Source organism: Mastigoproctus giganteus, chromosome 4 (genome assembly GCF_048544385.1).
Source record: "Mastigoproctus giganteus isolate SK-2022 chromosome 4, ASM4854438v1, whole genome shotgun sequence".
NCBI classification, from domain to species: Eukaryota; Metazoa; Arthropoda; class Arachnida; order Uropygi; family Thelyphonidae; genus Mastigoproctus; species Mastigoproctus giganteus.
Window position 1 is genome coordinate 156,369,875 of NC_143578.1, and position 16,971 is coordinate 156,386,845.

The following is a 16,971-nucleotide window of genomic DNA, read 5'->3' on the forward strand; positions in this document are numbered from 1 at the left end:
GCTAAAAGTGTAGATTGTTGCAATAGCAGTCCCTGAGAAATTAACGATACGCGAGATCTTTTTTTATACATTTGAAACTATTAGCTCGAAGATGTGGCCAACGTTTGTTATTTTTGACTAACAGAAGCCACTTACACTCCAATGAAGCTGCTAAGAGATTGTAATACTCCGTTATGGACAGCGTTTGAGTGATAGCAGTTATGGAAGGACTACGACAGTCAATGTAGACTCCAAGAAACAAACTGTCGAATATAAATGAGCTGTACTGAGAGTGGGGATTTGCCTGTCGATGTATTTGCAAGGAAGATTACTAAAACCTATGACTTAGAAGGATGAAGACAAATGCGAACTTTGCGGTAAAGTCAAAATGATTGTTTGGAACTGAAAACTGGCCTTGGAATGTTAAATTGGCTCACTAATGCATACAAACATGCATGCACACAAAAGGCATTCAAATGGATATATAAGTAAGGTTTATATATCTATTTGCGTGCTAATAATATTTATATATATAATATGCGTCACAATATGTAGTCAGGTTTTTGCACTACCATGAAACTTTCACGAACATCACAAAACGAAAAAGTCACTTTTCTTTTCTTTTCGAAATATTTTTAAAAAAGAAATTCGGGTCGATATAATATTCAGTCACTGAAACTACGAATGAAAGTTCGCAGTTCTCATCTTTCCACTGTTATTGCGATGCGGATCAAAAGTAAATCACAATGCTTGAAATATAAAAGGGGGAAAAACACTAAGCGGCGACACTACTTGTACGAGATTCAGCACCAGAGGGCGACATTTTCACTTAGGGCTTTTGCAGTCAACACTTCTTCGTTAAGTCTAAAGGTGTCTCTACTGAGGGGCCCTCTTTTATTTCTTCCATCTCTTCTTCTAGTGTAAGAGCAGAAGAATCATCGTCTTCGATGATCGTTTGATCACTGTTCGGTGTCTCTGGCTTCTTCACCGACAAATCTATTGGAGAATCTTGTTCAGGAAGATCGCCATAACACTCTGTAGAAACTGCTGCGCCATCTCTCGGTGGTTTCAAAACGTGTGTCAGAGAATTAACAGAGATGAGGTGTTGAGGTGGGGAATAACTGTAGTCACCATTATAAAGCTTAGGAATGCCGTTCAAAGACTTGTTGAAGAATCCACTGTTGGCCGAATGAAAGAAATACTTGTTGGGGTTCAAAGGAGACACTGGAGATAATGGGAGCGGGTGGAAACTAATGTTTTCTTTTCTTTCATAAGGCGGACTGCTGGACTCAAAATTCGTGCAGCCATTGGCGAATCCATTGGCTGCTGCCTTAGGACTGTAGGCATTATACGTCACAGAGTTCTCTAGTCCACTGCTTTCGGAATTATGCGTAGTTCGATTAGTTGCGTTTAGCGGGACTGTGGTGTCACTATAGTCGGGACGGTAGTGATGTACCAGTTCTTTGCTGTCGTACGGAAGTTGGCCATTGGTCAACACTCCCTGCTCGGCCAGCCTGCTGGTCATTTCAGCTTGATCCTGAATAAGGCAGTGAATTTTGAACCAGTTGGAACGCCTACCGTAACGTGAACCTGCGAAAAAAGAAAACAATGGATCAAATACTAGATATATATTACACTTAAGTAGAAAGTCAGTCATTAAAGGAAAATGTATATTTATCATAACTAGAGTATGTTTTTACACGTAAAAGGAGATCGTCATAAGTGTGATTTTATAGTTTATACCACTGTTCGGGACCTCAAATGAATTGATTAAATAAAAAAAAGGAAAGCAAAAGAACTATTTGAAAAGGAAAGAACTGTTTATTCTTTGTATGAGAATGCATGGCATATTAGTGAGAAACATACTAGGAGTCGCAAAACTCGTGTATCCTGTATAGTGTAACTGTTCTTCAAAGAAACTCAGACTGCATGAAATGTTTCTTAATCCATCACATGACGATGTAAATCCTCATCATTAGCTGTTGCATTTAATAAGTTACAAATTTCTTAGCCCTCTCTCTCACACACTAAAAATGTGAATGCGAATCTTTTTCAAAGGCAATGATGCGAAAATATTCTTCATTCTGTTGGAAACGAGAGAAGGAAGGAACTACACAGCAAGCATTCATAACACGCCTGTTTTGCAGAAAAATGCACAGAAATAAAGGGCCATCCTCGTTGTACTGGCTAACCATACTAATCGAAAAAGTTTCTTCAAAAGAGAACCAAACCGCCTAGTTCATTTCACAAATATATGCAGTCGCATTTCTAATCTTCTAAAAGTCCAATCTTCTGAAGTCCACTTACTTCTAATCGAATCTCAACTATTGGGTTACTCAATTTGACAGTGCATCAGTGATGAACTAGGTGATATTTATTCCTATTTTCCTTACTTATACCTGCATTACCGAAATCACTCAGGTGGAGAGGAAATCATGTATTTCTCGTTCCATCATAAACCTTTGTATTTTATCTACACTACCATACCATTAATATCCAGAATTCCTCTGTTGATAGTTGGTCACGTCCTACCTATGCACTACGTGTCAGACAACTATAAATATGCTCGTAAGGCTTCGAGAAGGTACGATTGTGAATGCAGGATGATGCGATTGACGGAGATAACAGACTTCAAATGCAGAATGATAATAGTGTGCCACATTTAAAGGCACTGAAGATCCTTAGGTCAAGATCAACAATTGATGATATGATTTGCAAATGGAGGTGAAACAATGACACGACCCGAAAAATCCCCGAAGATAACGAAACGTAACAGGAGAATGAATCGTTCGCTCGGAACGCAGGTCGACGTTGTCGCAGCACACACACAGGACCTCAGTGAGACGATTGTAACATATATTAATACAAGTGCAGCCATTCACAGGCTACTAATATCAGACGCCGTAGAGCTTGATGTACGGCCCGGCTCCAGTCGAGCCCATGTTGATATCAGGGGAAATCCCGCTCTACTGAGGTGTTCACACGCAGCAGTGTCGAGATGGGTAGAGAATGCCCAAGGACCAGAAAACAACCAGCCTACTGTGGTTAGAGACATCTTGTTGATATATTGTCTAACATATTGGCCACAATCGTTCAAATAGCAGCACAATACAACGGTGGTGTGCACACCAGCACATTATATAATCAGACTAGTTTGGATCCACGCAAGTAGTTTAAAAATGGCTTTTACTTCAAGAACGTAATGCATAATCGGATCACTTTGGGCTTGTGTCACATCCTCGGCCTTCCTGGGCTTAATTTTATAACATGCATGCCTGTGTTAGGATTATTAAGAGTAAAAACATGCATGCATAATTGTGTGTACACTAGTGCTAGAAACATAGTAAGTGAATTTAATGATCATGAAGTATTGGTCAAGCCAAGAAATTCAGACATGGTATCAGCAGTGATCAAACTGTACTGGTGTTGGATTTACTTAAAGACGTACAGTGATCTCAGACAGTTTTTAAATTCTGTGCAGCCGGACCATCCCATGACGTTACCAACAGGGAAGTATTCAGGGAAATAATCGTAAAAGTTACTAGGCTTTTTATTCAAACCAAAAGATACTGTTCAAGGTTTAGACCTAAATGGAGGTCAGAAACTGGTGTGACAGAGAAGAAAAATTCATGACGCATATAAATTATCGGGCGATACAAAAAGAAGCCTTCGTTAGATATGAATTAGTCTGCAGTCAAGTCACAGGAGAAGTTAAGTAAGCTAAAGCAGATTACGAGAAGTCTCTGGAAAAGAAAACCAACAAAAACTTCTTTACTTTATGTGAACACCGGAGGGAAACGTGATGCATAATCATTTTGGTCCACTAGATATGAATACATCAACAAACCCACAAATTGTGGATTTATTGACGCGTTGACAACCATGATAATAATACGCTGTATATGAGTGGTTTTACTGTTGATTATCGTGCTCACGTTGCTGACAAACTTAATTGGTATTTTGCATCTACATTCACATATGAGGAATTTTTTAAGGATGGGTATGCCAGCATTTTATCAAATTCTAACGGGGATATAAATGATTTTGTGATCAGTGAGAGGAAAGTGGAAGAGAAATTGCTAAACCTAAAGGTAAACAAGTTAGATAATAAGCAAAAAGGGCCAAATTTTATGCGCGAACCGAAAACATTTAATTGGTCCGATTTTAATGAAATTTGGGAAGGGTGACTAAATCGTTCCAATCGAGCAAATATAAAATTTCATGAAATTAGACAATTTACAGTCAAGTTATTACATGAAAACGGAAAGGTAAATAATAATTATCGGATTTCTATTGGTACTACTTTAATAAAATTTAGAAATGCTAAAAAAATCTTTCAAAAGGCCCAAATATGAAATACCGTGAATATCATTTGGAGTCGAAGTGTTACATGCAGATGCATTAGGCATATATGCTAACGTGCCTAAAATTGTATCCAGAATAGTGAGATCTGTTCAGTTATATTAAAATAGGCAGAAAACCTTTAGTCGTAATTATGAAAGCACCTTTGGATTCAGGGGAGGTCCCTATGGATGAATATGCGAATATATTCCTAATTCAAAAACGGGGGGGGGGGGATCAAAGGGTGATATGATTAATTATGGAACTGTTAATTGGACTTCTGTTCCAGGGAAAATAATGGAGCTGCTTGTTAAAGAAATAATGAAGGACCATCTAGACATGAGTGCAGTTATAGCGCAATCATAGAATGGATTTCTTAAGGGACGATCTTGTTTGACCTACCTGATTGGATGCAAAACATAATTTTGACAAAAGACTGCTGTAAAAATTGGAGCAGTGGATCATTAAGGATAAATTACTACTATGGTTAAATGGATGGTTGAGTGGAAGAAGACAGTGGTTATCACTCTTCTTGGTCTAATATTATTAGTAGGCTAACCCCTCCCCGCCAGGGTTCAGTGCTGGGCCTATTGTTGTTTTCTATGTTTATTAATGATACTGATGAAGGCATATCATACTTAATATCTAAGTTTGCAGATGATACGGAGGTTGGCAGGGTGGATAATGAGAGTAATTAATGGTATACTACTACAGTAAGAAATAGAAAAATTGAGCAGATGGACTGAGAATTGACAGTTGGCGTTTAACGTTGACAAATGCAAGAAAATGTTTATGGTAATCACAGATTAACATTCTAAATGTGTGGTAACACACTCAGGATAGTGGAAAATGAAATGAACCAGATTAATTGCGCAGCTAGATGTTAAGATCTCTGAGCAGTGCAAAGAGGCTGCCAGGACAGCACATGGAGATTTGTCTGTGATATACAGGAATTTTGGCAGCATGGATAAGGAGGGCGATTATTCCCTTATATAAAGCAAAGTTTACGCCACATCTTAAGTACTGCATACGGGTCTGAAAAGATGTAGATCTGTTGAATAGGCGCAGAGAAGTGCAAGAAGATTAATAAGGGAAGGAAAAGGGTGCTCGTACTCTCTTTTTTTTTTTTTTTTTTTTCCTTCCAGAAAATGCTTAAGTTCTGCAAATTTCAGCAGCATTTGGAGATAAGGCAGGTCAGTTTGCGAGGAGATCTGATTGGGCGTTGAACGGATTGAATAAACTCAATACTGATGGAATCCTTTCTATTACTCAGACTATGTAAATTAATAGTGAGGATGGTTGTATGAAAGATGTGCTTAAATTTGCCTTCAGCCAGTGGATAGTTGATTGTTAGACAAAACTGGTGTTGTAGAATTGAGTAGTTTGAATATATTCGAGGAGAACTAGACAAACTACACTGCTGGACAAAATAATATAACAAAATGCTTTTCGTGCATATTTTATTGTGAACAGAGTCGACGAAGGCGAATATTCGATATAATGGGCTTCAAAGTATCCAATAGAAATCGATCTACCACCTTACAGAGCCACACATTATGCAAATCATTCATGCGCGTTTTTTTTTTTTTTTTTTTTTCTCAATGGGATAGTCACATCTCCAGTACTCAGGATAGCAAATCATCATCGTGTGGATGATTCTCTGAGATGGTCACCGTTCGACGACTTAAAGGTGGGCAGTCGCAAGCGGAGGTGGCACGTTGGCTTAATGTGTCACGCTGGGTCGTCTCTGCACTATGGAAGCAATTTCAGAAAACCGGAACAATTACAAGAGTAGCTGGCAAATGACACCCGAGGGCTACGTCAACCAGAACAGGCCGCTATCTGTCTCTAACATCAAGGCAGAACCTTGCGATAACCTGCCACCAACTCTCTCTTGAAGTTGCTGAGGCCACAAGTGAAAACATTTCCAACTGGACTGTGTTAAGAAGACTCAATTCAAGTGAACTCTACGGAAGAAAGACAGTCATTTGTATCTCATTAACCCCAAATCACCGCAGATCTCGTCGAAAATGATGCCATGAACATATCACTTGGAGCCCTGACAAATAGGATACAGTTCTGTTCTCTGATGAATCCGTTTTAGCCTAGACGGATTCATCTAGACGTTATTTCATCTGGAGACAAAGAGGAATACGGTACCATCCCTCCAAAATCAAAGAAAGGAACACCTACGGTGGAGGCGGTGTTCTCGTATGGTGGGAAATAATGATCAATGGTCGCACCCCTCTTAATTTTTTTTTTCTTTCGATAGAGGTACCGAGAACAAATCCTTGAACCCTATTTGCGACTTTTTATGGGTGCGGTTGGCCCAGATTTTCTTTTCATGCAAGACCAACACCACTGCACATAGAGGTTAGCTCAAATGGTGGAGAAATATTTTGAAACTGAAGATATCCAACGACTGCCGTGGCCAGCACGATCAACAGAATTAAATCCGATCGAACATGTGTGGGACGCCCTTGGATGTCGTATTGTACGCCAACAGCCAACTCCTCGGTCACTTGTTGAAATGCGCTGGTGAAAGAATAGGATTTGTTGCTCCTGAATCTTATAGACATCCTTATATCAATCATGGGTCACCACTTTCAGATCTGTTTAGCCATTGGAGGGGATCACACCCGTATTGAAGTTATGTGACCATATTTTCGAGCATCTTGTATTGACTTCTGTAATGTGACTTTTTGGTAATTCTTATACAAGCCCTATAAATATCTCTTATACTTACCGAAGTTTCTCGCTGTCTTCTCATTTCATTGTTATTCTATGGTACACCACAATACTAAATTTTGTCCCACTTCAACGCAAGCTGCACGACTACACCACGTTTTATACGTGTTCAGTTATTCTTTTGTCGAGCAGTGGAGATGGACAGGTGATACGGGACCTGTAGTTTTTTTTTTTTTTTGCTGATATTGTATAAGCTTGTTTTCTTGCATCGTTTGCCACTACTAACTGTTGGAAAATGTCGGCTGGAATTCGTATCCATTCCTCCTGCAAAGCACCTGCCAGTTTGAAAGAAGGCCATTTTGGCCACCGTCTAATCTGGCGTTCCAGTTCATCCCACACGTGTTCCGTTAGTTGAGAATCCTGCTCTGAGCCGGCAGCTCCAAATTTTACAAGTCATTGTCCACAAACCAGTCCTATATAAATCTCGCTGTGGGATATCGAGCATCGTTGGGCTGGCAATTACAGTGGTTGGGCTGGCAACCACTGTGTAGATAGAAAGAATTTCCTAAAACGACCAAGTACGTCACAGACTTAATGGTTTTGAGCACTACCACCAATGAACCAAGTCCGAGTCAGTTGAAACAGCTCCAAACCATCAGAAGGCCTTTAAACTTTAGAGTCGAAACGCTACATTTCGATGAAAGCGCTTTCTGGGCAATCTCCATACCCACCTTTGTTGTGTTGAACGAAACACTATCGAATCTTCACTCAATGGAATTTCGGTTACACCACAGTAATTCGTAGAGCATTGTCCAAAAACCTTTGGTCATATAAGGTAAAAATCTCTTCCATGTAACTCTGAATAGTAAAGGACGCTATTCTGCATGAGTGTGCTACAGTTATTTTAGATCTCCTTAATTTCCAATGGAACACTGAGTGATCCAGCGAAGTGTGTAATTGTTGTACAAATAAGAACATCGCTTCATATTTGAATATATGTTATCAGAATACAATTTTTCTGTGGGTACTCACTTTAGAAACATTGCGTATGTATTAAGGAAAATGTTAGACAGTTATATTACAGAGCAAATAACACATCGTGAACTAATATGGTAATGGTGTGAATATTCTACAAAAATAAATACGTATATATACACAAATCCTAAGACTTCTATAAATAAATAAATAAATAAATAGACAATAATTTGCTTAGTATACCTGAACAATTATGTTTAATAAAGGATTTTCACACTCGCATAAACACATCCACACTGAGCAGCGTTTTCTGCCTTTCAACTAGGGATGAGGGAACAAATATTCGCTGTTATGCTGCGGCTCTAGCAGTGACTTTTAATTTTTTTTTCTGTAGACTTATAGTTCGCGTGCCACCATACGAAGTTATCGTGTTTTTTCAGTGTTGTTCTTATCGTTTTCTCTCGTTAATCCCCGCATCCCACCACTGGCTACCTCTACGTATTTACATTGGCTCGTATCTTAAATGTAAGTCTATCTCTGCGCTCCTCGCCCGCAACCGAAGGTCTAGGTGTGAATTGAATGACGTCACGCACCGTTAAGCCTGGCTTGAGCGGCTTTTTAAACAGCGTGGTTTTCTTGGTAAAACAAATACCACTTAAAGATTTACGGGGTAATTTAGAGTTGCAATGGCAGCCTGACCCGGAAGTCGTTAGCTTGTATAGATGTTTTCGGTTGAAGGCCCCTTTTATCGCGACAAAAAGGATCTCGTTTTACTTTTCATCATTCTCAGCCATTGCTGCTGCTGCACCGTGCTATTCAGGACTGCACAAGGGAAATGGGCAGCGCATAATCCATTATTTTGTCAGTTAGAATTTTTCCTGATTAAAAAAAAATCTCAACAGACAGCAGCTTCACTTTCCTCTAATACCAGGATTGGTAAATTGCAATTGGCATGTAGAATCAGAAGGGTTTATGACGGAATGCTAGCTAATCGAAGTATAGAGGAAGTGGTCGAAAAACGTTTACCTGCAGGGTGGTAAAAGGCATGGGGGAAAAAAGAATAATTAAATGTGAAATGGAAAGAGTAAAGCGCCATGTCTGAAAACAGAGGGAACTGTCAGACAGATGTGCGCTGTGAATATAATATACCCCGGTAGTCAATCGCGCGAGTCTTTCACCATCAACTGGATGCAGGATGGCAAAAAAATTGCTTCAAGGTGGCACCCAGTGTGGAGTGACAAACGCCGCAATTTATTTCCCAGAGATCCATTTATCTTTTAAGGAATCGGAGTGAAGAACCGAGAGGTGTCTTCCCGGCTAGGCTCAGTTGGGGCTTATTCGTCCCGCATGCTGCTTCCCGCTGTAAAAGATACTCTCGTCCCAGCACTACCTTAACTCAATTAACCCTAGTGCCGACCTCTCCCATTCACTGCGTGACTAACAGAGTACGCCTTAGCATCCCGCGGGGTCAACAAGTAGAAGGAAGAGACGTGACCGTACCACTCTTGGACATTCCAACCATAAGGCACTTCTTGAGACGGCAGCTCTTGCACGAAGTCCGGTTTTTCTTGTTGATGATACACTGGCCGTTGTTCTTGCACTCGCCCAGGGCAGAAAGGTTGTTGTAGGTCCGGCCAAAGAATGACTGAAACAGGAAAAGAGCACACGTCAGTTTCTTAGCCTCATGTCTACGAATATAATGTCTTAAGAAAATTCATGAGCACCGACATAATTATACCCGATACATTTGTTAACATTGAGTTCTGGGTAAACTTACCTGTCATCACATACAATTAACATTACTACACCCCCTTAACCGCGCTATTGCTATAACTGGGACACCAGATCTGTTCAGTTTAGTTTTGTTAACTCGAACCAGTTCCCAAATGGTTCACGGAATATAAGCTATTTTGCACTTGAAAACAGCAGCGCCCTCATGCCACATTTTAACATACTCCCTTTACTTTCTGATGTTAATTGTAACTGAAGCGCGTGGTACCACCAACGAGTAAGATTTTGTTATTTGTTAGACCATGAACAAAATGTATAACACACTTTCCCCTTCCATTTTTGCTATTTTGTCTTCATGAATATTCTAATCTTTGCTACTCCATCTAAAATTTTTTTCTAATAATTAAAAGTTTGGGTGCGCCCTAAATTTTCAGATGGCTCACAGCGCCATTGCTAGCTGATATACCTTAAGTGTAGTTAGAACGCGCGTGTGGGGGACGGATACCAAGTAGCTGGTAGATCCAGGTGTCCATACTTCATCCTGTGTATGATGTGTGCCTAATATGATTTCTTCGGTTGTCGGTTTAGTTCTCATCGCTTAAGTAGACTTGCCAGTCATGGGTACTGGTTTCAGCTACAACTATTATGAACGTATTCAAGTAACGTAATACTGTGATTTCGTCCAAAGAAGTAAGGAATTATTTTGAACCAGACAGATGTAAATCTAGACCAATTGAGATCTATAAAGGAACGTTGAACACAGAGAACTCCGATTAAAAGAAACCTTCAATGTTTTTGTTAGTAGAAGTCTTGTTGAACAAGTATAGTGGAGGGTGATTTTTACTTTTGCACGAAGTGCAGCAATGTAAGAAATATCTAATAATTGTTTTATAAGATATTTCTCTCATCGAGACTCATCACCAGACCTACAAGTTTGGACTAGTCAACGTTTGACATCTGTCTATAAAAGTGATTATCAATCTCTATAAGCATTTATTACTGTAATGTGATTTAGTCACCAGTCCAATTCGTTCTCTTATTGTTTTAAGTGTATTAATTTAAAATATAGCGAGATTTTATATTTTTCACTCAATCGCCTCATTTACCTTGTCTATTGAAAATTCTTAGCGAATTGTCGCCATACCAGTTTCCAGAATTCGTCACCTTGAATTTTGCTCTTATTTGTTAAATTGTAAAATTAATCAGCGATGATCAAATATTTTCACATTTCGTGAGCTTCAAATTTTTCGTACCGACATCATTACTCTTGTAGAGAAAGCTCTGGAGATTTGGTTAGAAACATTGCATTTCTTCAGAGTTGTCTTGGAGTTCCTGAGTCCAATTTTTGACAAGAGAGTGGTTTCTGACCGATACCTTGAGGTGTATGGCAGTAGACTGGCTTGGCCTCCAATGTCATCTGATTTAAACCCGTGTGATTTTTATCTCTGGGGTTATCTCAAAGACAGAAGAAGAATCAAACCATTCCTGCGCTGTGAAGAAAGCCATTGAAGACACTTTTTTTTTTTCTGTTGTCGGAAACATCGGAACATGTTGTTCGTAACTTCACACTCCAACTTCGGCATATTGCTGATAAATGTGGAGGACACGTTGAACATGTTGTGGCATGAATTTCCCAACACTGTTAAATATTTTATGTTCTTCACATGAATAAAAAAATCATCTATTTTTTAAGTTTCTCAACTATATTAATACGCGTACTTTATTTCTGGACGGATTTGTTACTCACCACATATCTGAAAATGCTGGGTTTGAATCCGTCAAGGCTTTATTAATTAAGGTTTTTTCAAGCGGGCTGAGTTGTGAGGTATGATTATTTTCGGCTTGCAGATAGCGAAACTAGTCCTAGAACAAACTATTTACAAACACCATATAGCAATGCTCCTAACAGTACAATGCAGATATTTCTTCCAGTTCAAATGAGGAATTGAACAGCCTAATCTGGCAGCTTGGATTTCTTACTATAATAATGATTATTGTAATAATTTACTGGTCTAATGCATAAACCTTCGGTTGCTCGATTATCCCTTACTGAAATGGAAGTTATTCAAACTTAGCACGTAAATATTGCAAACAATCCAATCTGCATGTATTTTCCACCTTGAAGTTAGAGAAAGGCATTCAATATTAATTTAATAATACCCAAGGGATTCCCATATTAACTGTCCAACTAGGTCGTATTTCATGTTTATGAACAAAACATTGCACTTTTCAGACTTCCCCCACAATTAAGCCCATTGTTTTCTTTTAGCATCCACTGGCTGTTTTTATAAGGCTTCCATTGTCCCAACGAGCGTGTACTATGGACCTGGCTGTGATCTCTTGAGATCACTACTCGATTTACAACAAAGGGTTTTGCATCTCGCTGTGTACATTAGCGCGTGGGTGAGTGTGTGTACTTGCTTCCAAATACTAGACTACGTCAGTGGGTGAATATAAATGTCGAAGACAGGATGCGGAACTCCCCCAAAGCAAGCAAGTGTTTAATAGAATGGATTATGCACGAAACCTGGTCCGGCGTGATGCGATGAAGGTCGCAAAATGCGGGACAACAATAAACCCACAGGGAAATAACTTCTCTCGGGGCATCTCTTTGTGAACGAGATGTGATGATACTCTTGAGTGTAAATATCCTGACATCCTCCTAATAATGGCAATCTTACTTCTGAGCCCTTATAAATCATCCGTAGAATGTAGGAAAGTTTCATACAAAATATGTAGAGAACGAAGATCTTTTGATGCGAACATGTAGGCCAAGGTTCCAGCATAAGTGCGGTTGAAACAGGCAGTGAAAAGATTCAATCACCTTGACGAGAAAATGACGCGAATCCGTCCGGCTTTGGGTCATAAATAAACATTATTTCTTAATTGGCTCACTAAAACAATAGCACGAATGCCTTATCTCAAAGTTTGCCAGTAAAACTGTTGCCAAGGAGCCGCTTTGTCCGTTGCTACAAAATGCTAAACAGTGTAGGTGTTAAATTCGTTATATATCTAGAATGAAATGACAACAAGAGTTTCAACATTGGATATCCCTACTTAGCAATCGTGGCATTTTTTTGGACCAGGAGCTCAAGCATTCGTTAAAAAATATCAATGCATCGATGCTATTTATTCTGAAATGCATAAAATAAGGAAAAGAAATAAATAAAAAGCAGAGTTACTTTTCGAACCTCGCGACAGAGACTTTATGAACATTATTCAATGGATGAGAGTGATTTCCGACATTGCATTAAATTACATTTACTGCCACTGGTTTGAAGAGGTACGTTTTTGCTTGGTTGTTCTTTCTGTACGAAATTCAGAAAAATTGAAAAGATAAAAAGTTCAAGATATTGATTCATTGCAAAATCTCTTTGTTCAAGTTACAGTTGGAAAGCCACTCCCTGTTTTGAAACCCTTGAATGAAAATAATCTTGTCTGTCAGCTTGTAAACATAAACGTTTGTTATTTGATTATTAAGGATGTGTTTACGATAGAGCCAACGCTGAATGCACATCAGGTAGAGAATTTTATGGTATTTAGTTTTGTGCTAACTTTTCCTTTTCTCTTTAATTCCCGATAAGAATGACTAACAAACTAATGAAATAATGATGAGTAAAATAAAGACTAAAAAGAGATGGAGTCCATATCGCTGCAAGGCATGAGGTTCTGTAGTAGCAGAGCCGTGACTCGGGACATGAAACAAAGGACTCAAAAATCATCAAGAGATGTCACAGAATGTTAATGACAACGGGATCTGTCAATGGTGAACGAAGAGGAATACCATCCACGTGTATAGAAAATTTGCAGGAAATTGAAGAGACGATTGTCACAACACTCAAAAACTGCATAAGGCGATATGTGCGGAGAATTAGAATAAAGTATTAGGCTATGCAGAAAATTCTAAACTTGAGAACTGAAGTTTGGATTTTGAATTGAAGTTGAGAACTGAACCCTGGAAACTGTATTATGACCTGGAACAGTCGAAGAGGAGTATAAAAGAAGGTTTGTGGAAGGTAAGATTATGTATACTGGCCTCCATTTCAGATAACATCCTGCGGTCGTACGGAGCTCTTTTTTTTTTCACGTTGGAGGATTTGTCAACAGGCACAACGGCAATTACTGTGACCCTCACGATCTTGAGGAAATATTTGAGCTAGAGTAGTTCAAAAGTTACTATATGCAGGATGACTTTATACAGAGAGTTACCACCGATTTACTGACCTTTCAGAGAGATTGGACTGGTCGCAGAAAGAAGTCAATGTAAATGGAGAGTACCTAAACCATTTACGATTTGCAGATGGCATTGTGATAACAGGGCACGATCCCGAGAAAAATCTTAATCAGTTTTCAGAGTTAGTAAGGATTTCGGACTAGAGATGAATATGGCTAAAACAAAAGTAATGATGAACAAGTATGCCACAGAAAGGGATATAATGATTGAAGGAGCAGTAATTGAAAAGGTGGAGTCATATACTTATCTGGAACAAATCATTAGCTGTAATAATGATAAATGACTGGAAGTCAAGAGAAGAATAAATTTTGGATGGATAGTATTCAGGAAATATAGTCACATACTGAAGAGCAATATCCCAGTTTTTCTGAAACGTAAAATAATGAACCACTGTATACTCCCCACCATGACTTATGGAAGTGAAACTTCAGCACTCACTAAAAGAATGGAAGAGAAGCTGAAAATTACACAGCGAAGAATGGAACGAATTATATTAGGAATCAGACTTTTGGATAAGAAAAGAAACACATGGAGTAGGCAGCAAACACAAGTAGAGGATATTCTTATCAAAACTAAAGAACTGAAATGGACTTGGGAAGGAAACATAGCTCGAAGACATGACAGATGAACTAAGAAAATAACAGAATGGCACTCAAGAGGAGCTAAAAGAAAACTTGGAAGACAACAACGGAGATGGACAGATGGAATTCACGAGTTCATGGGCAGTAAATGAATGGCCATTGCACAAATCAGAAGGAACTGAAAAGTTGCTGGAGAAGCCTTCATCCTGCAGTGGATTGAAAATAGCTGAGGATGATGACCACCGATTTTGCTCCATACGTTAAATCGTAAAAGATATCTTTGATATGGTATAATAATTTCTTTACCCCGATGTAAGAAAGTGGCCAAATCCACAGCAGCTTTTCTTTATTCAGAATGGAGCCCACTTCACCTCTCCATTCTTGTGCGAAAGTGGTTGAATATAGATTTTCTCGAACAGGTGAATAGGCATAAGTGGACAAGAGTGGCCAATAGGAGTGCTCGTGATTAGATGAAGAGAAAAGGCTTCCAGCAATTAAAAAAAATCGACTGTTAGCGAGTAAGAGGTTACTATACGAGAACTCATTACGTCTGTTCCCCAAGACTTTTTCGCACTATGTAGACTGCCTAAAGTATAGAATTTAGGCAGTGCATGAATGCATGCTTGCTTCTCATATATTGTTATGTAAATGTGGTGTCACCTGTGAAGATATAAAATAAATAAATTTTCTGTTTATGCTCCGAGACGATCACACGGTCAGAGGAGTTCACAAAACAGAGAGAATACAAGAAACAGCACCGTATTTAGCAGTCACGGGCTTGAAAACTCGTTTTTCTATAAAGCCAATCTATTATACATTATTAGAACCGTTTTACCAACATCATTTATCAACACCATTCTGCAAAATTGTCTCTTACTATTGCAGCAAGGAAGTAAATCTCATTAAGAGTATAAATGGGTTTCCTAATCAGGATAAATGGGTTTCCTGTGGTGGAGTTGTTTCTTGTATAGATGCACATACAAGTGTGACTCTCCAAATGAGAGTGAAAACATTCCCTTGCGTAGATAACTTATTGTATTGAATGATACTAAACTTATACTGTATGAGCCAGCAATTCCGAGTTGGGAGGGGAAATCCGCCTCGCACTAACCAACTAACTTGACTGCTTATTGAATTGTCCATTTCTTTCACGGGCGGATCGAACCCTCAATTCCGGTTTGATATGGGAATCGAACTCTGGCAGTTTTTACTCATTTTGTAAGAGTGGACAGTATTCACTGCTCTGCTCCCAAGGACACCATGTTCGCTTGGTATTTTCAATAATTATTATTACTAAAATCAGTTTATTACCACAAGAAACTTTGGGTCACCCCGGCCAGGACGGCATTGTGCCAGAAGGGTGTGAGTATTTACAGACTAAGGTGAGAGAAACACATGTATGATATACAAGAGTATATGCGTGCTCGACCCGAGAAATGTACAGGATTAAACATACAACTGCATGGAGACAAAAACAAAGTCTTTGTTATATAGGAAAGTTAAAAAAAAAAAGCAGTCAGTCATGTCCAGGAGCAGGTGAACATCATAGATTCATTATCTGGTAGCAGTTCTTGGGGATTTCGTTCCTGTAAAGCTTGTCTTCACAGAACCTATCAGGGTGTATCCCAAATTTATTGAAGGTTTGAAACGTACCAACTGTGTACTACACTTAGGGTGGTAGAAAATGAAAAATACCTGGGAGTAATTGTGCTGTAAGATATGAAATTTTCTGAGCAGTGCTGACAGAGCAAGTCATGGGGTATTTTGCTAGTAGGGAAAAGGATGTGATTATCCTTTTGTATAAGGCAATGGTCAGGCCACGCCTTGAGTACTGCGTACAGGTCTGGAGGCCTCATTTTAGGAAGAATGTAGTTGCTTGAGCGAGTACAGAGAAGGGCAACAAGATTATTGAGGGGAATGAAAGGGTGGTCTTACGAAGAAAGGCTTAAGTTCTGCAAATTGCAGCATCTGGAGACTAGGTACCTGCGAGATGATCTGATTGAGGTGTATAAAGCCTTGAATGGGTTGAGTAGGCTCAATTCTGATGGGATTCTTCCTCTTGCTCAGATTACAAACCTGAGAGGCCATAAAATTAAATTGCGGACAGACAGTTGCAGAATAGATGAGCGGAAATTTGCCTTTAGCCAGCGGGTAGTTGATTGCTGGAACGGACTTCCATCTGTTGTTGTGGAAGTTGATCGCTTAAATAAATTCAAAGAGAAACTGGACAAACGTTTAGAGGGAATGGATGTGTGAAATGTTGTTTTTTGTTTTGGGTGCTGTTATACAAATGTATAAGCTTGGTTTCTTGCATCACATGCCTTGATTACTACTACTACAATTTTCTGGAAACATCTCAGTGAATCAATGCTTAACAGCGTAATGCGCAGAGGGAAATCAGTAAATCAGAATCAGTCATTTGATAAAGTTGGAATATGTCTA

The 16,971-nt window shown here is 39.1% G+C and overlaps 1 protein-coding gene across 3 annotated transcripts in view; it reads right to left on the minus strand.

The window, feature by feature from the left end:
• Nucleotides 1-516: 516 nt before the first annotated feature.
• LOC150087130 (uncharacterized) overlaps nt 517-16,971 on the minus strand; it is a 98,757-nt gene continuing 82,302 nt past the window's right edge. For all 3 annotated transcript variants that reach the window (XM_090372981.1, XM_090372982.1, XM_090372980.1), the window contains 2 exons: nt 9,484-9,628; nt 517-1,569 (listed from right to left, as the gene is read on the minus strand). In XM_090372981.1, coding sequence (XP_090229107.1) covers nt 824-1,569; nt 9,484-9,628 — 891 coding nt within the window. In that variant the 3' untranslated portion in view covers nt 517-823. The remainder of the gene's footprint in view (nt 1,570-9,483; nt 9,629-16,971) is intronic.